This window comes from Musca domestica, unplaced genomic scaffold, assembly GCF_030504385.1.
Source record: "Musca domestica strain aabys unplaced genomic scaffold, Musca_domestica.polishedcontigs.V.1.1 1, whole genome shotgun sequence".
Classification (NCBI taxonomy): Eukaryota; Metazoa; Arthropoda; class Insecta; order Diptera; family Muscidae; genus Musca; species Musca domestica.
In genome coordinates this window covers 41,073,347-41,092,962 of record NW_026712114.1, presented here as the reverse complement: position 1 = coordinate 41,092,962, position 19,616 = coordinate 41,073,347, and the positions used below count along the sequence as shown (strand labels likewise).

The following is a 19,616-nucleotide window of genomic DNA, read 5'->3' as shown; positions in this document are numbered from 1 at the left end:
TGAAATTCCACACACCAAGCTACAGAACTTCTGAGTTCTTTACCCCCTGGAAGAGAAATGCCTATATAGGTCCACAATATCGTATATCTCCCATATAACGGTAACTCCCTAAATTTGGTATTTTGATGATTTTAGCTACATTTTTCAATGGAATTATCTAACAATCTATGCTAGAAGTTCTTTCTAAGCACTTTACCCCCTAGAAGAGAAATGTCTATATATCGTCACGATATCGAATAGTCCACCTACAATGGTACACCCAGTATTCGATATTTTGACTATTGCAGGGACATTATTCATCGGATTTGTTTCAAATTTCGTATTTAGAACACGTAATAGGTACTACAGCCTGTGACAGAAAATTTTCTATGCAGGTCCAGGTCGTATAAACCCGATATAACGTAACTCCCCACATTCGGTATTTTGATGAAATTATTAAATTATTCCCCGGATCGTGTTTCATGTTTCGTATTTGAATATTGTGATGGCTTCTGACAAAAGTTGCCTATTTAGGTCCATGTTTTCGTATAGACCCCAATATAAGGGCTATGTTCGGTATTTTTAAGACCTTTTTTGAAGGATTTAATTTTTTTTTCATTTCCAAATTTGTTGTAAATGGTGGAGGGCAATCCACTCCATGTTATACCATATAACACCACAATATGTTAGAAGCCCCCTTAAGTCCAAATTCATTTTGAAAGATTTCGCTTTTGAAGTTATTTCACGGAGCACTGCCCAGATGTTACCCCTAGCATTTCGACCAAGGACATTTGCCCAATATTTACGTACTCCGTCTTGCTGTTCGTGGTTGTGGTCCATTTTACAGCTAAATATAATACAATGGTCATCCAAAATGATAGAAGGCTTGTCGATTGGCTTCAATTGTGTGATCATGAAATTGTTCCTGTTTTTGGTTTATTTGATCCCCTAAATATTTTGCGATCATCTCCAAAAGCAAGAGGCCCCTCTGTATCTCCAAATTTAGACTTATCTATATGATTTGCTTGTTTACGATATTTTGCTATATTCGTCACCGAAATCAGTATAAAAAAGCTAGAAGTTCGTCTTTTGTGTGTTTCGAACATCGCCTATAAGTAATGCTGGTATTTTTTTTTCACACAAAAGTAGTGGTTCATTTTACCCGCTGTCCTAAACTCTAACTTCATGCGACGGCTGCAAAATCAGGAATATTTTTAGTTGTTGGTCCATCTCAACCCCTAAATATATTTCGGACATCTTTGAAAATAGGCCTAGCCCTTCTGAGCCTAACCCTACCCTTGTGAAAATTTTCGTGAGGATCGACGATAATTGCAATCTATATATAACAACCTCAACCTGAGTTGTAAGGTGAAAAAATATTACAAACTATACACTTTAACATTATAAGTCAAATTGAAAAAAATCGCATGCGATAAAAAATTGAAAAAAATAAATAAAAATTCACAAAATACTACTATTTTAACATTGTTATTGGCATCTTCTTTTTTTAAGATTTTATACTTTTATGCCAGGAGGGCATTCTGAATTGACAAAATTTGTGAAAATCGGTCCAGCCATTCTAGAGATGTAAGCATTCTAGCTACCAACCGGTCAGAATTGACCTGTTCGTCTATTTGTGATTTCGCCGGGATTTAAAATATTCGCCGTTTAAAATTTGACTTTTATTTGTTATGGTCTATTTCACCCACTAAATACTACCCGATGACCATTAAAATTGGAAGGCTTCTGCCCAGCCTTAAGCTCTAGCCCCATGCTAACTTCCGCTTTGTTTGGTCTATAATTGCGACCTGTAGAGCAACTGCAAGATCAGGATTTTTTTCAGTTTTTGGTCCATTTCAACCCCTTAATATTATGCGATCATCTCCAAAAGAAATAGGGTTCTATTCTGACCCTAGCCACCACCATTCTAAATTTCGTGAAGATCGGACCATAATTGCGACCGGTAGAGTGATTACAAATTAACATGGACAGACGGACGGACGGACATACATAGCTAGATCGACTCAGCTCGGCGAGATAGGAAGATCCATATATACTTTCCTATGTGGGAAACCAATATTTCGTGGTGTTACATAATTTTTGGCCCAATCAAACTTATAATACCCCCAACACATAGTGTTGTAGGGTATAAAAATTCACAAAATACTACAAAATCTATTTTTACATCGTTATTGGCATCTTCTTTTTTTAGATTTTATACTTTTATGCCAAAAGAGCATTCTGAATTGACAAAATTTGTCAAAATCGGTCCAGCCATTTTTGAGATATAAGCATTCTAGCTACCATCCCCTTCCTTTGTATATACACATTGTATATATTTCGCTTTATATATATATATCCGATATATTTACTATCGGTATCTACGCAACGGTCAGAATTGACCTGTTCGTCTAAAATACCTATATAAATATAGGAACTGTACCCCAAGGGGTCGATATAAACCTTTTTCAATACCAAACATTTTAGGCAAATTTCCAGCACTATGAAACGATTTTGACACAATTTGGCAAATGTTTTTGGTATATATCTTATATCACTGTTATAGAATGCATATTGCGGCTTCGGAAGACTTAAATATCAAAATTAAATGAAACGTATGCATTGGAGCTATAGCTATATCTGAATCAATATTCACCAATTCCGTCAACGTGCTATTAGAATAAATCCGATATCTCCCATTTTCTGCACAATATTCAAGAAATCTGCTGAATATAAATATTGGAGATATATCAATATCTTAATCGATTATCATCAACCTAGTTTGTCAATATGCTAAACAAATCACAAGTGCAAAATTTTATCTCAATTGTATAAAAAATGCGACCTGTACATTGTACATTAAATGGACAAACGGGCGGACAGATTGGCCATCATACATAAATCGACTCAAAATATGATTATATGGAGCTCACCAAAAGGAATAAAATACACAAAGAAGTAATACCCTGTACCACAAAAGTTAAGGCAAATACTTTGATAGTTTTATTTTCTGTTTTGCACTACTACTGGTCTTGTGTTTTGTTATATTGTGGTTTATCCTATAAAATGTATAGTAAGTAGATTATAAATACATTAATCTCAATTCCAGTTCATTGTTTTCTGTTGGGTTACATCTTCGTAAGCGGATTAATTTAAATGCATCCGCATTAAAATGCGTTTGTCGGCCGCCAGCCTTTTCTCACCAGTCATCATCATTAACAACCTCATTAAATGCACAATTGTTGAACGTAGGTTTTCCGCAATTCTTGTTACATATGCTGTTGCACCGATAAGAAATATTAGTAGTCTGTGAGACGCTAAAGAAGAAGCAGCAATGTCTCATTAACTAAATTAGTTGTTTATTTTATGTTTGTTCTGGAACCAAATAAAATAAATACGTGTGGGCATAACAAGACACTGAAATAATTGATACCAGTGAAAAGTTGTTAGAAAATAGGTTACAAAAGAAAGTGTTCCGATTATTTTTATTTAAATAGACATCAGAATGATAAATTTTTATGCCATTATAAGGAAAACATTCATTCTAATGTCAAAATTTGTTGCTGCAATTTTAAATGTTTTATACATTTCATCAAATACGCAAGTTACCCCGCTTACACTTGTAAGTGGATCATTTCAAACTCTAATTAAATTAATTCCAAATATCTACGCGTTATCCTTGATTCAAAGCTGTATTTTTTAGAAAGCGGTCATCGAAATAACAGATTTAGATCCTAATTCTCTTTGGTAAAAAAATTCCGAAGTTTCTACCCCGCAATATTTCTATCAAGCTTATATCTGGTTTGGGAAATATTTGAAATCATTTATAAAGGGTGAGATGCTGTCATTCTCATGCCACTTGTGCAACAGCTGTTAAAATTATTCCAGTGACAGCTCATTATATTGTTTACAAGCGTACAAAAACATTTTGGTGAGAATTTTCCAGAAAAAAAGTTATTCGGGTTTGGAAATCAAGCGTAATAGTGTGATTTCTTTATATTTGGCTGGAAAATCACAAGTGGCTATCGTTAAAGCACTCCAGCATTTAAATATGAATAAATCTTTTGTGTCTCATACCATCCCTCGTTACCGTGCCGTGATACTGGTAGCGTAGCCCGACGACAAGGAAGTGGACAAAGAAAACAGCAACATCAGCATAAATGGTTCGAAAAGTAAAGAAGCGACTTGATCGAAACCCACGTCTCGGTGGCCGAAAAATGGCTAGTGAGCTAAACATATCGCAATATTCCATTCGGCAAATATTGAAAAATGTGCTCAGGGTAAAGCCATTGAAATTCCAAAAAGTGCAAGAATTTACACCGCCACAGAAAGAAAATAGACTCAAAAGAACTAAATAGTTGCTTTGCTTGAACGAAAGTGGTGAGCTGCCGAATTTGGTTTGTTTCCGATGAGAAAACATTCGTTGTCTAGCAGTTTGTAAAAAAACAAAATGATCGTGTTTACTTGCCAAAGAGGTCAGCTGAAAGTGTGCACCTTCGGTTGGCAACCAGAACTCAAGCGCCGGCCATGGTGATGGTGGGGACCGTCATAACAGCCGATTGTCGCTCTCCGCTCATATTAATCGACCGTGGCATCAGAATAAATGCCGAATATTATGGCAAAAAGATTCTGGAGGGCGTATTAAAGCCTTGAACACGCAAACATTGTGACCGCAGACCTTGGACATTCCAACAGGACTCAGCACCATTGCACCCGGCACGCGCCACACAAGAATGGTTACAAAATAAGGCTCTTCGCTTCATTTGGCCGGCCAAATAAATCCTATAAATAAATCCCCAGTTCCCCCTCAGATGTGGAAAGGGACAATATCGGCCCGCTTCTTCCAGTACCACAAAAGGTTCACAATTTTAGAAAATCATATCTCTTATAAAATATGAAAAAGAGCCAAACTGTCTTCAAATTTTGTAGATTCCAATATTTCTGCCTACAAAATCTCGGATATGAAGATAGAATAGAACAGACCACTCCAGCTGGTACCTTCTTAAAAAATGTAGATAAAATCATAAAAATAGCAAATATCGGGATGTATCGTTACATGGGGGCTATACGAAGACGTGCACCTAAACAGAAAATAATCTGTCTTAGGCTCTAGTATCCATTACGAACTTCAAATACCAAATTTGAAACAATTCCGGTGAAAAATGTCACTAAAATCATTAAAATACCGAATATCGGAAGGTACCGTTATATGGGGGCTATACGAAGACGTGGACCTGCACAGACAATTTTCTGTCTTAGGCTGTTGTATCCATTACGAACTTTAAATACCAAATTTGAAACAATTCCGGTGAATGATGTCGCTAAAATCATCAAAATACCGAATATCGGGAGATACCGTTATATGGGGACTATACCAAAATGTGGACCTTCATAGCCCATTTTCAATACCAAAAGTCCAGCAGACATAACATACATTTGAGTAAAATTTTATCAATCTACTTCAATTCGTTCGGAAGCTGGATTGATTTCCACAGACGGACTGAAGGGCGGACATCGCTAAATCGACATAGAATTTTATGCTGATCAAGAACATATTTATTTTGTGGGGTCTAAAATGTGTATTTTGAGGTGTTACAAACGGAATGACAAACTTAATATACCCTCCATACTATGGTGGAGGGTATAAAAACAGGCTAAATTAGCAATTACGGAATGTGTCTATTGGCCTCGATGTCCCTTAATTTCATTACTTTATGTAAAGTAGGCTCATTTATCTTCAAAATTGGTTGGATTGCTGTTACTCTTTCTCTATCGCAGTCCGCTGGTCATTACAATTTAATACCCATTCAAATGTATGCTATTTTATCATTTATAAAATGAGTCGTACTGCTATTGCATTGTGAATCAAAATCCATACTAGAATTAAAGAACAAAACAAAATATAATCTAATGTATCCATCGCACTTGTATCTGAATCGGATGTCGATACATTTTGAACCCATTCAACCTTCGCTTACAATGTTGGTAGATTTCGGGCCCTTCCAACATCCGCTTACATTGTCGGCAGATTTCGGTCTAGTCTGACGGCCTAGGTCATCGCTGTGTAAATGTAAGTAGAAATTGCATACAGGTTTTGCATGAGTTGCACCTACATTGTCAGTGGTCTCAGTTGCAAGATGTATGTACAAAAAAAAAAATCCGCTAGGTAGAATAACAAAGCAAATATGGTTTGTGTCTATACTAATTTAAAATTTATCTTCACGCAACGACGAATTATCAACTAACTTTCACAAAAAAAAAAAAAAAAAAATTTACAAAACTATATGGTTTTTCATTTTATTGTATTGCTTATAAATAAAAGTGCACCTATTTAAAACCAGAACGTAAATCTATTTCAAGAGGACCAATGGTAGTTGTTGTCGTCGTTGTGGATGACGTTGTAGGAGCTGTAGTTGATGGTTCCGTTGTGGTCGAGGAAGCACTTAACGTTGGAAGAGGCACTGATGTGGTCTTAGGAACATTTGGAATCTGTGATATTACATCTCTATTACCAGGGGCAGGGATAAAAGGTGTCCAAGAGTTTGATGGAGGCTGTTCGTGCCAAGGGTTTATAAAACTGTTATCCGTTACCGGAGGTGGTGGAAATCGTGGAGGAATGTCTAAAAAAATAAGAAAATATTTTGAAATTCGTCATTAAAGTCAAAAAATTAAAAAAAAAAAATAATACTTACGTCCTGGAAATGGCGGACGTCCGCCATAACCTCCTTGTACGGATGGTCTTCCATATCCAGTACTCACATGCGGTGAACCACCATGTACCCCAAATTGTGGATTTCTTTCATGACTGCCACCATAAACTGGATGTGGTATGTGTTTTGGCGGATAACTGTCGTGGAAATGATGATCATGGTAATCATGATTATGTCCATAAAATGAATCGTCGTCGTCTTCACCATCATCATAATCCGAGTCAGAATCGAAATGACTATATGGCTTATGTCGTCCATAACGCACATGACGATATTCATTTTCGTGATATGGCCAAAAATTCGAATAACTTGTAGCTCCTTCGGGTTTTAGATCGTGTTCTGGATTCGATCTGGAAAGTAGACATTATCAATTATGACGGTATTTGGCAAAGAAATGTTTTAAAAAGAGTAGTATTATGAGTAAATTTGGATATGTTTGTCGTTGAGGCTTCTTGAGGCAAAGTCCATGTCTGCAACTTTAAGAAATTGAAATTTCTTCGAAATCTTGGTATTTCAAATGTAAGGGAGGCACAACGTAAAAGCTCTATATCTGATTTTATATATTCAAATCTCACAAAATGTTGTTAAAAAAATCCTTCTTATCTTTACGGGTCCCTCATGGTGTTATCCAACAACCAACCCTATGACAATCTAGTATAAAAATATTTTTGGCAAGTTTACATATTATTACTTTATCACAAATAGAAATATTTTATTTTAGAAATTGTACACATCTTTCCAAATTCCTTAGAATTTGTGTTACACAATTCTCATGTTTCATCGCCAACACCCACAATTATTTAGAGATTAGTACTGAGTAAAAACCCCGGTGTCCAATTAAAAATAGAACACCCATCACATCTGTCAAAGTAATATTTTTTTCTTGTTCTACTTTTTCTGTCAGTCTGTCAATATTGTATTAAATTCTGCTCGGACTTCCCACTAACGTAGACACTTTTGACATTGCCGAGGGCTTAAGAAATTTATTAATATAAATATGTTTCCATTGCTCAAAATCTTGGAAATAAATATATATTTTTATTTTTTGAATGAATTCTTAAAGTAAATATGTCAAATGTGTTTTCCTGTCATACATATTTATGAATCTCCATTAAACAATCACTGACAGTTAATTGGTATTTGTTCCAATAACATTAGTCATTTTCATTTGCAGTGGCACAATTTATGCGTAGAGTAAAAACAGGCTTTAGTGTACAGGTGAATATTTTAGTAAGGATAGAAAAGTCCATAACATTTCTACCAGTCTGCTCATGGTATAATTACTACAGGTAGAAGCAAACCCCAATTCTTTATATATAATATGTATAATTCTTTTTTATATAATGTTTCACTGCAGGACAATGTGGACATTATGTATCTGATCCCATTTCCATCAAATAATTTGGTCGTATATGCAAAATGCCATGCTATTTGACCTGATATTACACGTTTGGTGCACAATAAAAGGTAAATCGGACGAAGATAAATATGGGGGCAATATATAAATTTTGACCGATAATCTCCAATTTAAATAGGGTTCGTCCTTGGGTCAAACAAATTTCATATGGATCGGGCAATAAATGCATGGACAGACGGATGAACATGCATAAATCTCAGAATGTGATTATCTCAAAAGGAACTATGGGTCTATATCGTTTCCTTTTGCCTGTTACAAACAAATGCACAAAGATATAATACCCTGACCACCTTGTGGTGTAAAGTATAACAAGTAAAAAACATTAAGTTCGGCCGGACCGAACTTTTAATAAAGGAAACATTATAACCCATTATGACCCACAAATACCGAATATAGGGAGGTACCGTTATATGACGGCTATACCAAAGCGTACAATGTACAATACATACAATGTTTCGCCACACGAGCTGGAACCCATTACGACCTACAAAACCAATTTTTAGACAAATCCGTAAAAAAATGTGGCAAAAATCATCAAAATACCGAATATCGAGAGGAACCGTTATATGGGGACTATACCAAAACTTGGACCGATATATCTCATTTTCAATATCAACCATCCTAGACACAATACAAATTGTTCTGCTAAATTTTGACGCTCTACGTCAAATAATGTGGGCTGTATGGTGATTTCAACAAACAGACAGACGGACATCGTTAATTCGACTTAGAATTTTATGCTGATTATGAATATATATAGACCGCATAAAGGGTCTACGACGAATATTTAGGGATGTTACAAACGGAATGACGAAGTTCATGAAACCTCCATTCCAAGGTGGAGGGTATAAAAACAGTATAAGCAAGGTCCTGTGGATTTTGTGTACAAAAGCAACAACACTATCATATGCTCTGTTGGTACAAATGAGCAACAATGCTTCTCAATGCGTATTGCTGCTGTGGCTTGAGAGAATAGCCATGCATAGAAGTACTACAACTAAAAGAGTACTTGGCAGTAGCAGCATCAGCTTGTTACGAACAAATTTTGCTCCCACTTTAAAACGAGCAAAGTATACTCGCCCTAATTAGAGCGGAGCCAAAGAAATAAGTTTTGCTCTTTTTTGTTTTGTTTTTTTCTACTTCAAATTACTTAATTACTTAAATTCTTTACTTGCTTCTATCCCGTCGAAAGGGAGTTGTTAACAATATTTTAAAAGAAAAAGACCACTATGGTGTACCGCTCGAGCACTTTATACCCAAAATGCAAGGATTTCGAGGAATCTTACTTCGGAAATTTAGCAAGTAAAAAAGCTGTAAGTTCGCCCGGCCGAACTTTGAATACCCTCCACCATTTGGAATGAATTTGGCAATTCTCAAAAACAATAAAATCCTTTGAAAATTCCGTTAAAATCTTAAAAATACCGAATGTAGCTGTTATATTAGTCTATACGACGACATGCACCTGTATAGGTAACTTGTAAATCATCAAAATACCGAATATCGGGAGGTAACGTTATATGGGGGTTATACGAAGACACGGACCTGCAAAGACAATTTTCTGTCTTAGGCTGTAGTATATATTTCGAACTTCAAATACCAAATTTGAAACAATCCCGATGAATAATGTCGCTAAAATCTAAAAAATTCCGGTTAAAAATGTCGGCAAAATCATCAAAATACCGAATATCGGGAGGTACCGTTATACGGGGGTTATACGAAGACACGGACCTGCAAAGACAATTTTCTGTCTTAGGCTGTAGTATATATTTCGAACTTCAAATACCAATTTTGAAACAATCCCGATGAATAATGTCGCTAAAATCATCAAAATACCGAATATCGCGAGGTACCGTTATAAGGGGGCTATAACGTTTCGGTATAGCCCCCTTATAACGATGGACCTACATGATCCATTTTCAATACCAAAAGTCATGCAGACATAATATACATTTGAGTAAAATTTTTTCAATCTTCTTCAGTGCGTTCGGAAGCTAGAGTGATTTCCACAGACGGACAGACGGATGAACATCGCAAAATCGACATAGAATGTTATGCTGATCAAGAATATATGTACTTTGTGGGATCTAAAATGTATATTTCGAGGTGTTAAAAACGGAATGACAAACGCTTCACCCGGCCATGTGACATATAAATTAATTATTTTTATTCTTTTCCTATAATTTTTTCATCAATGTCTGCAGTCCATATATATTTGCCTTACATATAACGGTAATCAAATGTAAACAAAATAAGCTAATAATAAATTCACTAATTTTTTTGCAATTATTTTCCAAACTTATCATAATGACAACGTATTTTGGCGATTCGTTTATATTTAACGTTAACTTACTTGCTGTCGAATAAAGATTTCCCATAAACGCTGACAGAATGTATGCATACCATACATAAAAACTAAAATGAAAACAATAACAACAACAACACCATCATTAATAATTGTATTAATTAACATAATTAAATTTGCTGAAACACATTGACTTCAGTAGAAACAAAAACAAATTAAGCGTTACATTTCGGATGGTCTTTAAATTGGTTATTTGTTTTTGTTTTTATTTATTGGAGCCGAGGGATTTCCTTCAAAGCTGTTGATTCATTCAATTTTTGGGTTTTTTGATCAAAATTTAAAGTTGGACTTTGTTTTTCCAACCTCGGTGTGGAATATCTTGCAGCAAGTTTGTGTCTTAAATCTTTTGTTTTCCAGAGGATTGACCAATAATCGTATTTTTTCACCATTCGCATCTAATTACCGTTATTAATAAATTCTTATTCATTTTTTATTTAGTGCGCAGCACAAGCAGCGTTTTAAAATAATTATGAGATTTATGTTAGCGAGTTTTTGTTTTTATTGTTTGCACGTTTTATACTCCAAAACAGTTTTGGTATTTTTAGTTAAATTTTTTCACTGTTCTGGTTGAGTGTTTCTTTTGTTCACTCGATTTTAAGATGCTGTTCGCAGGCGTTCGTTCGCTCCCGTTTATTGCTCTTTATCGACTAAAGATTTTTTCATTATTTTTAGGTTTTAACTAAAATTTTTGTCTTCTACTTTTCATCATAATCATCATCATCGGCATCAGCAGCATCTCATTGTGTAAGTAAGTGACGGGTTTTCTGTGACTTTTTTCTTCTTACTGATAGTGACTGTTCATTTTTCAGCCTTTTGTTGTTGTTGCTGTTGTTTTTTTTTCTTTATAACAATTTATTGTTTGGTTGTATGTTAATTTAAAAACTGCCAGACAGTGAATGAATGAACTTGAATTGAAATGAAGATGATACTAAACAATTTATAAACATAACTACAGAAAAAAAAACACACACAGCGAGAGACAAACAAACGTACCTACCAACAAAGGTATTTTGTGTACATTTTTAATGCATATTATTAAATATTTATTATCAAGAGATTGTATACAACAGGTGATTCCCGAGAGTAAATTCAATATTGTGTCTTTGTTGTTGGTAATTAATTGATATCGATAAATAATAGTATTTCTTTTGATTTTTTTCTAATTTAAAATACCTGCTTTTTTGGAGGAAGTAAAAAATTGTAGATGATATCCCCCTACCCAATTTCTACATTTGTTGCCTTCTCCCCCAAAATTTTGGTATTGGTAGACTAGTGTAAAATAATTGAGCATTCGCGTTATATTTACATTTTCTCAAAAATTGTTTATTAATCATTCATAAGAATTTTCGAACGGAACAAAGGAATATACGTTTTTGTTCCAATTGATTTTCTCAGAAATGTAAACCAAAACGGAAGCCAAGAAGCCGTTGCTTTGTGTTCAATATTTATTATTGAGAAACTCGCTTAATCAAAACCAGTATTTTTAAATCGGGCGAAATATGAAGTGATCTTTTCGAACTTGGTTAACTACACATACAGGGTGAGATAAAAAAAAACTGCAACAAAGTCAAACACCATAGTTTTCACATTTTTTATTACTTTTATTAAATGAAAGCAAAAAATGTCGGACATAGCATCAAATTTTAGAATAAGTTAAAATTTGTTCGATTTGGTCACCTTTGGCACGAATTAAGGCCTTCAAACGGCCAATGAAACCGTCACACGCTGCCCGAATGTTGCTCTGCGGTATTTTGGATTGGTATCCGGAGGTTTTGGTGGTCATTGTGCGCTGGAAATAAAGCGAGGAACCACATTTGTAACCATTATTGGGAGGCGCGTGCTGAGTGCGATGGTGTTGTGTCCTGTTAGAACGTCCAAGGTCTGCGGCCAAAATGTTTGCGTGCCCATCGCTTTAATACACCCTCCAGAATATTTTCGCGATAATATTCGGCATTTATTCTTATGCCATTGTCGATTTATACGAGCGGAGAGCGACCATCGGCTGTTATGGCGGCCCACACCATCACCATGGCCGCCGCTTGAGTTCTGGTGGCCAACCGAAGGTGCACGTTTTCAGCTGACTTCTTTGCCAAATAAACACGATCATTTTGTTTGTTTACAAACTGCTGGACAACGAATGTTTTCTCATCGGAGAAAACCAAATTCAACGGTTCACCACTTTCGGCCAAGCGAAGCAACTCTTTAGCTCTTTTGAGTCTATTTTATTTCTGTTGCGGTGCACTTTTTGGAATTTCAATAGATTTACCCTGAGATCATTTTCCAATATTTGCCGAATGGAATATTGTGATAGGTTCAGCTCACGAGCCATTTTTCGGCCCCTGCGACGTGGGTTTCGATCAAGTCGCTTCTTCACTTTTCGAACCATTTCTGCTGATGTTGCTGTTTTCTTCCGTCCACTTCCTTGACGTCGAGCTACGCTACCAGTATCATGGCACGGTAACGAGCGATGGTACGAGACACAAAAGATTTATTCATATTTAAATGCTGGAGAACTCTAACGATAGCCACGCTTGAATTTTATCACGAATAACTTTTTTTCTGGAAAATTCTTACTCGAATAATGGCTTAGAAATTACAGCAGTCTGAGGTTGTTTGCAGTTTTTTTTTATCTCACCCTATATATAATTTATATTTATATAATTTGATACGGCCTCGTGCTTTTTCGAAATAACGGTTTAAGAACCTATGACTCTTTAGTTCAAATCCGTTTCAGCACATTTGAATTCGATCTAGGGGTGTCCGTCCGTCTGTCGATAACTCTCGAATGGAATATCCGATTTCGTCCAAACTTGGTACATCGTAATATTGTTATCAAACTGATACCGAGGTCGGAGATGGGCAATATCGGTCCACCCCTTCTAATATCTTCCCCACAAATGCCAAAACTTTCAAAGAAAATAATTTACTTCATAGAACATCATCTCAAAAATCATCTAATTTTGTGCAAACTTTGCAAATCCTAATATTGGTAAATATGGAAAATATTGGCCCTCTCCATGAAGTACCTCTCCCAAAAATTGTCAATATTTGGATTGATTTTAACTCTACATAAAATGTGAAATAAGAGTCCGATTGTCAAATCTCAATATTACGGCCAACAAAATATCTGGTATGAAGAATGGACTTGTCCATCTGATGCCTACCCCACAATGAGTCAAAATTTTGAATAACTATGAAGCTTATAAAACCCTAAATAAGCACAATTTTCAATATTTATATCTCTTATTACTTGCGAAATTTGTCAACGATTCTTTTCAAAATTGGTATATTTAGATATTTCTCTCCACCAGAGATCTGTAATGGCTACTTTTTTTAATTACAGGCAAAAATTGATAAAATTAAAATGCGCATAATTTCGGTAATTAACGAAAATTATAAAGTGTATATATTCCTGTTACACTTAAAAATGTAGACTTGTCCGTTTTGTCATCATGTAACTTTCACCGAAGAGAACTAAAATTGTTTCCATAAACGTATCTTGTTTGCAAGATTTATTGTTTTTTTTTTATTTGAAAATGTTGTGTTTTTTATGCCAAGAAGTCTCTGTTGTGCTCAGCGCCTGTACATATTTTTTATAACGCATTTTGTTTTACGTTAGGTATTCGGTTAGGATATCAAAATTTTGAATAGACGGCACATTTAAAACATATATTCTCACAGATAAAACATTTGTTTCATCAGAATGATCACAAACAATATAATATGTGGTTCTCATTGGTGCAGGCAACACACATTTCCCTATCAATATTCCAAAAAATACCAAAGTACTAGAGAAAAATATTTAAGTCGGGTATATTCACAAAAATTTGCTGTATGGTTCCCATTAATCACCTGATGAACGATTAAACTTTCAACACTGAATTTGAAACCAGTTTTTAAAAAAATAACAACTTAACTTACTTAAAGTATTAAGTTCAGTTATTCGAAAAAAGGACAATGACTTTCGGGGCGTGACGCATTTTATTCTCATTTTGTTATATTTCCTTGTCATGTTTTACAGTTGGCTGTAGCAAATCTTGGATACAGCCAAACTCCTTTCCTCAAAACTCAAGCAATGAAGATTCCTTAAAAATTTGATTTCAGAGACCAAACCAAAATTTTATAATTTTTTATAAATGTCGTTTATATTAATATTGAACAAATAAACAGTGAAAGCAAAACAAACATTAAAAATACGTTTACCTTATTTGGGTTCGATTTAATAAACACCCGTTATTCTTAATGAATTATTGCCATCGTGTGACAATTTTAAATAATTCGCTTTCATTCAAGTCGTATTCAAAAATAATTGAGAGTAACAAGATCACGATTATGTAAATAAAGCCTAATTGAATTTGACATAAATCACCCTAACAAATCCATTAGAAAGTTCAAAATTAGAACATCTGATAAGGAATTTCGACCATTATTGATGCCTTGAAGACTGCGAAGATATTGAAAACAAAATATATTTCTTTGTTTTGACCAATTTGCTAAAAAACAAACACAACAAATGATTTTCTCCTTTCAAAGAAACTAACGAAACAAAAGCATAAAACCGCCAGCGACAAAAAAAGTGTCATTAATAACAAGTTTATGGGCGATACCTTCAGAAACGTGTGCAGTTTTAATAATGAGATTACGAGTAAATCTTTATTCCATTGTAAAGTGACAAACGTAGGTAGATGACTTGGCACCATCCCCACAAATGAAACTGACTGGCATGTTCACGTTTTTTCTTCTTTTGTTGTTGTTGTTCCATGCGTAATTTGTTAGACAATATCGCTTTTGTTTAATGAATTATATTGGCGGTTGCGAATAATAACATTGATCTTGAATTTCTGCCACATTGATCGACGACACGGCCGATTGTTACAAATAATTTTCGTATGTTTATATTTTTTACCAGGAAACGCTTGTTTTTGTTACAAATTTACAGAGTTCTTTTCAAATTTTACTGTTTCCGTATTAGGATTAGTATGTTTGGAATGTAAATATTGAGTTGATACATCATACAATATTGGATGACAGCCTTCCATTCCAAAAATTTTAACAATTAAAAAAGGCATCTTTAACTTTTAATAATATTGATATTATTTCTATTGCTCCTTAATTCCTAATAATTTTTTCACTAGCCAAATAATTGTTTTTTTAACGGATATTATTTTCTTTTCTTCTATTTTTTCGGATACGCTTTTTTAATTAAATTTCATCAGCAAAGGTAGAGATCAAGGTGTATTTACAAAGTGAAACAGAAAGGCTATCTTTAGTCTTTATTGCTGTCAAACAAAACTTGTAAAATTTGTGAAATTTTGTTTTGTTTTCCTTCGCAGTGGAAGAATATCAAGACTTTGTAGAATGCTTCCTGAGAACTGCGACAAGTTGCCTCCTCTATTTTTTATTTTTAATATAAACAGTTACCAAGCCCTATTCATAGATGTCTAAAATTATAACATTTAATTTAACCTTAAACATGTTACTTAAACATTAACACAAATGAACAAAAGAAGATTGTCAAAAATAGAATTAATGAAATGAGGAGGCGAAGGTTCTTCCCGTACGTAAGTATAATCATATAGCAGTTACTGCTTGGGTGCTATCCAAACCATGATATGGTGTGTAAACCTACAACTTTTTTTAAGATTTTGTGGCATAGCCGTTATTGGAGTTTGTCAACATCTAACATTTTAGCTTTCCATATGAAACTTGGCAACCTTGGCAAATTGTCTCGAGGACTTCACAATGATAGACATTATAGGGCTGTTCCAGAACCTGCAAGAATCTCCTAGTTTTGCAATTTTTTCGATATCTTTAAGTGGAAAAAACTTTTCAAACTATGAATCTTATAATTATTTTCAGAAGTATCTAAAAACATTGTTTAAGACCTTGAAAACACCCTTAACCGAAAATATTTCTCCATATTAATCTTCTAGTTACAACTATTTATAGTATTTATTTAAAAATTAAAAAAAAACTTACAAGAGTGCTCTACAAATACAATTAGTTTATGTTACAATTATTATTTTTCCACTTCTTCAGTCGAAGTTTCCATCAATTGTTTCTTATATTCGTCATATTGTTCCTGTGTCATAAGGCTTGCCTTAATATCTTCACAATGTTCGGGTTTTGGCAGTACAATAGCTATATAATTTGCTCCCTCCTCAGCTGTGAGTAAACTTTCAGGATTTTCGGAATATGTTGTGTTCACTTCAACAAGTTTGCTACGGACACAACTTGGAATTTTATAAACTTCTCCAGATTTTGTGGTCAACAAAGCCAATGTTGAATCATGTTGCAACACCATACCACCCTTTTTTCCTTTTCCCTTTACTGTGTTTTTTGCTCTATCCGTTTGTCCTATATCAAAATTTAGACTAGCAATTCCATTGCTATATGCAGGATGTTCCGGTGCCAGGGATATCAAACAAATACGATTTGAGTGAAACAGTACTTGATATGGTGACTTATCACTGCCGCTCTTCTTTATGTAATAGTAACGTGTAAAGAAACGATCTACCACAGAGGGATAGTTGTCGACATATTCATCGATAATAGCTGTAACTTCTTGGCCACAAATTGTCTGTGGTTCATGCTGAAAGTAATACTCGGCCAAAGGATCAATTTGCATGATGCTAGTTTCGTTATGCCTCTTCGTTGAGTCTACGTTTTAGTTCTGCTTGTCTTTCACGTGCTTTGGCTCTGTTAGCAGCTGAACGAGCGATACGTTCCTGTTTCAAACACTTTACAACAGCGCTGTCAAATGAATTACAATATCCCACAAATTTTCCCAACTTGTGCTGAAAAGATTTAATGGGAATTGGGAATTAATGCAATATGTTATATAAACATAAAAGACTGAAGTAAAATTTATCCATGAACAAGTCTACACAAGTTTTGTTTACTTACATCTTCGTGACACTTTTTTAACGCTTCAATCAGTTCATTACAATGCGGTGTGTGAAGATGGGGTGATAAATCTGTGTGCATTTTTATTTAGAACCACACCAGGATAATTATGCCCTTTTACCGGTAGTTACGAAGTTGAAAATATAGACAATTTTATGTTTCCACTTGAAAAATGCTGCTTCTATCGTTTGTCAAAACGTGCCAATAACACCGAAATGTTAGCATTGCTCAGCTGGTCAATGGCAAAGTGGTTAGTGCCTGACGTAACGTAAGGCAGCGTTTGTTTCACTCAGACAGCGCGTAATCGCCTTATATCACAACAACATAAATCAATTACTTTCTGGTTTTCTTATAAAAAATTAAGATAAAGAAAGGCGAAATGATGCTTTATGGACAGACCAAACAAAAGAGCCAACGGGATGCCAATTTTGTAGGTGAAATACATTATTTGTGTTTAAAATTTCAAAAATAAAGAATCTTTTACAGATGTAACAAATTAGAAGAAGCCGGCAATAAATAATCGTACAACGATATTTTATTACAAAAATTGCAAAATAAAAATATAAAAAATTAGAAAAAAATTAAATTCAAAGTTAAACTGCCGTTATTTACTAATAAACGCCAATATTAAATTATTTAGAATTTAAATGTCCGTTATATAATAATCGCTCTGTGAATAAGTAACCAGTAACCTATGCTTTTACACGTGCTGGCGTAAAGAAAAAAACAAATTAAAAACAGCTGACACAAAACGTGTTTCAAAACAATTGAACACTTTAGTATTTAAAATTTTTTATAATTAACAAAATGTCTGCAAGCAAACGTAAAAATCTTAATGCCATGGAAGAAGATCCCAGTGACTCGGATTCGGAAACATCCAGTGACGATGATGAAGACGATGGTCCACATCCAGATGCTTATACTGGAAATGAGGTTTGTTTATTTAGTGCTATTTAAAAACATTAACTTACAAATTCTCTCAATGTCAAGGAAGTTCAAATAGATTTTGAAGGGCGGGCGCCTGTTGATCCTGATTGCCATGGCATATCACAGCTCCTGCAAAGAGTTTTTCTTAAGGCTCATATTAACACCATGCAAATGGCTGATATGATAATTGGTAAGTAGAATCAAAAACTTTTTTAGTGCAATGGTTTAACCACAATATTTTGCCCTTTTGACTTCAGCTCAAAACTTTGTTGGTAGCGTTATTTGTCAATGCGACGATGGCATGGAAAGTGATGCCGACGATATGTGCGAAGATGGTACCATATTTGGAATTACAACCGTTCTAAATATCACTGCCAAGAAAAACTCTCCCTGTATTGATCAGTTTCGTTCATTTGTTGTTCAAAAGGCAGAAAAACATGCCCCAGATTCGGTGCTTAAACATTTCCGTGATGTTTTGGGCAATGAGGCTAGACCCATTGGATACTTGATAAACGAACGTTTCATAAATATTCCCTCACAAATATCAGTGCCATTATTGGAAAATCTATATAAGGAAATTAATGCAGCCAAACAGAAAGGAATGCCATTCAATTTTGTCTATTTTCTAATGATCATCAAATTCTATCGTAAGGAGGCGAAAAAAGGCAAACCAAAAGAAGATACCTACACAAATGCTGAAGAAGAACTCATAGCTACAAATGCTGTGAATTCATTTGAATATTCCGTGGCGGATGAATGCGATATGGGAATGTCAGGTGATTGGTTGGAAGGTGATGCAAATCTGACACCATATCGGAAAGTTGTATTATTCGATGCAAAGAATTTGCCCCAGCTAATACTGGATATTCAAAAATATATTAATGGTGAATAAAATTTATTGATAACACGAAGCGAAATTACATTTGATATTTATACACGAAATGGAGATAAAGTATGTATTTTTTAATATTTTAAGACTAAAAATAAAGTGAAATGACTATAAGAACCCACATATGAAATCAACCACTATTCTTCGACCAATACAAGTTTTTAATTATATATTATGGTCATGATATTATGTATTATTACAGATTACACTTTAGAATATCCAGTAAAAAGGTCGCAGCTGGGTTACTTTTTATTTACTGTGGTGGAAATATATGAATCTGTTTACAAAAATCAGGAATTATTGTTGTTATCAATATCGTCGAAATGTAATCTTTGTTGTGCTTTTTGTCGGACTTTTAGTACCATCCACGATTAGGAAAATAACACTTTTAAATAAAAGTATCTGGATTCAAACGTGTTGAAGAAT

The 19,616-nt window shown here is 34.5% G+C and overlaps 4 protein-coding genes across 4 annotated transcripts; 1 reads left to right on the top strand and 3 right to left on the bottom strand.

Annotated features, from left to right (window-relative positions):
- Positions 1-6,250: 6,250 nt before the first annotated feature.
- LOC101898118 (uncharacterized) lies at positions 6,251-11,343 on the bottom strand. The gene is made up of 4 exons (XM_005177951.4): positions 10,872-11,343; positions 10,457-10,518; positions 6,672-7,039; positions 6,251-6,599 (listed from the first exon to the last, which is right to left on the bottom strand). Exons 1-4 carry the CDS (start codon positions 10,893-10,895, stop codon positions 6,307-6,309), a joined length of 747 nt encoding a protein of 248 aa, XP_005178008.2. The 5' UTR covers positions 10,896-11,343; the 3' UTR covers positions 6,251-6,306.
- A 5,059-nt stretch (positions 11,344-16,402) lies between these two features.
- LOC101897788 (protein Abitram) lies at positions 16,403-17,096 on the bottom strand. The gene has a single exon (XM_005177949.4). The coding sequence runs from the start codon at positions 17,094-17,096 to the stop codon at positions 16,488-16,490; it is 609 nt and encodes a 202-aa protein (XP_005178006.1). The 3' UTR covers positions 16,403-16,487.
- A 13-nt stretch (positions 17,097-17,109) lies between these two features.
- Positions 17,110-17,586, bottom strand: LOC101897951 (COX assembly mitochondrial protein 2 homolog). Its single transcript, XM_005177950.4, has 2 exons — positions 17,375-17,586; positions 17,110-17,265 (listed from the first exon to the last, which is right to left on the bottom strand). Exons 1-2 carry the CDS (start codon positions 17,453-17,455, stop codon positions 17,110-17,112), a joined length of 237 nt encoding a protein of 78 aa, XP_005178007.1. The 5' UTR covers positions 17,456-17,586.
- Positions 17,587-18,091: 505 nt separating this feature from the next.
- LOC101897612 (protein BCCIP homolog) lies at positions 18,092-19,320 on the top strand. Its single transcript, XM_005177948.4, has 3 exons — positions 18,092-18,307; positions 18,365-18,491; positions 18,559-19,320. The coding sequence occupies exons 1-3, from the start codon at positions 18,182-18,184 to the stop codon at positions 19,191-19,193; spliced, it is 888 nt and encodes a 295-aa protein (XP_005178005.1). The 5' UTR covers positions 18,092-18,181; the 3' UTR covers positions 19,194-19,320.
- Positions 19,321-19,616: the final 296 nt, after the last annotated feature.

Excerpts from the sequence above, each read along its gene's own strand:
- LOC101897612 (XM_005177948.4), top strand. The coding sequence starts at position 18,182 with ATGTCTGCAAGCAAACGTAAAAATCTTAATGCCATGGAAGAAGATCCC. Across the intron at positions 18,308-18,364 it reads ATGCTTATACTGGAAATGAG|GAAGTTCAAATAGATTTTGA; the intron begins GTTTGTTTATTT and ends CTCAATGTCAAG. Across the intron at positions 18,492-18,558 it reads AATGGCTGATATGATAATTG|CTCAAAACTTTGTTGGTAGC; the intron begins GTAAGTAGAATC and ends TTTTGACTTCAG.
- LOC101897951 (XM_005177950.4), bottom strand. The coding sequence starts at position 17,455 with ATGCACACAGATTTATCACCCCATCTTCACACACCGCATTGTAATGAA. Across the intron at positions 17,266-17,374 it reads TAAAAAAGTGTCACGAAGAT|CACAAGTTGGGAAAATTTGT; the intron begins GTAAGTAAACAA and ends AAATCTTTTCAG.
- LOC101897788 (XM_005177949.4), bottom strand. The coding sequence starts at position 17,096 with ATGCAAATTGATCCTTTGGCCGAGTATTACTTTCAGCATGAACCACAG.
- LOC101898118 (XM_005177951.4), bottom strand. The coding sequence starts at position 10,895 with ATGAATAAGAATTTATTAATAACG. Across the intron at positions 10,519-10,871 it reads ATAAGAATTTATTAATAACG|TTTTTATGTATGGTATGCAT; the intron begins GTAATTAGATGC and ends TTTTCATTTTAG. Across the intron at positions 7,040-10,456 it reads AAATCTTTATTCGACAGCAA|ATCGAATCCAGAACACGATC; the intron begins GTAAGTTAACGT and ends TCTACTTTCCAG.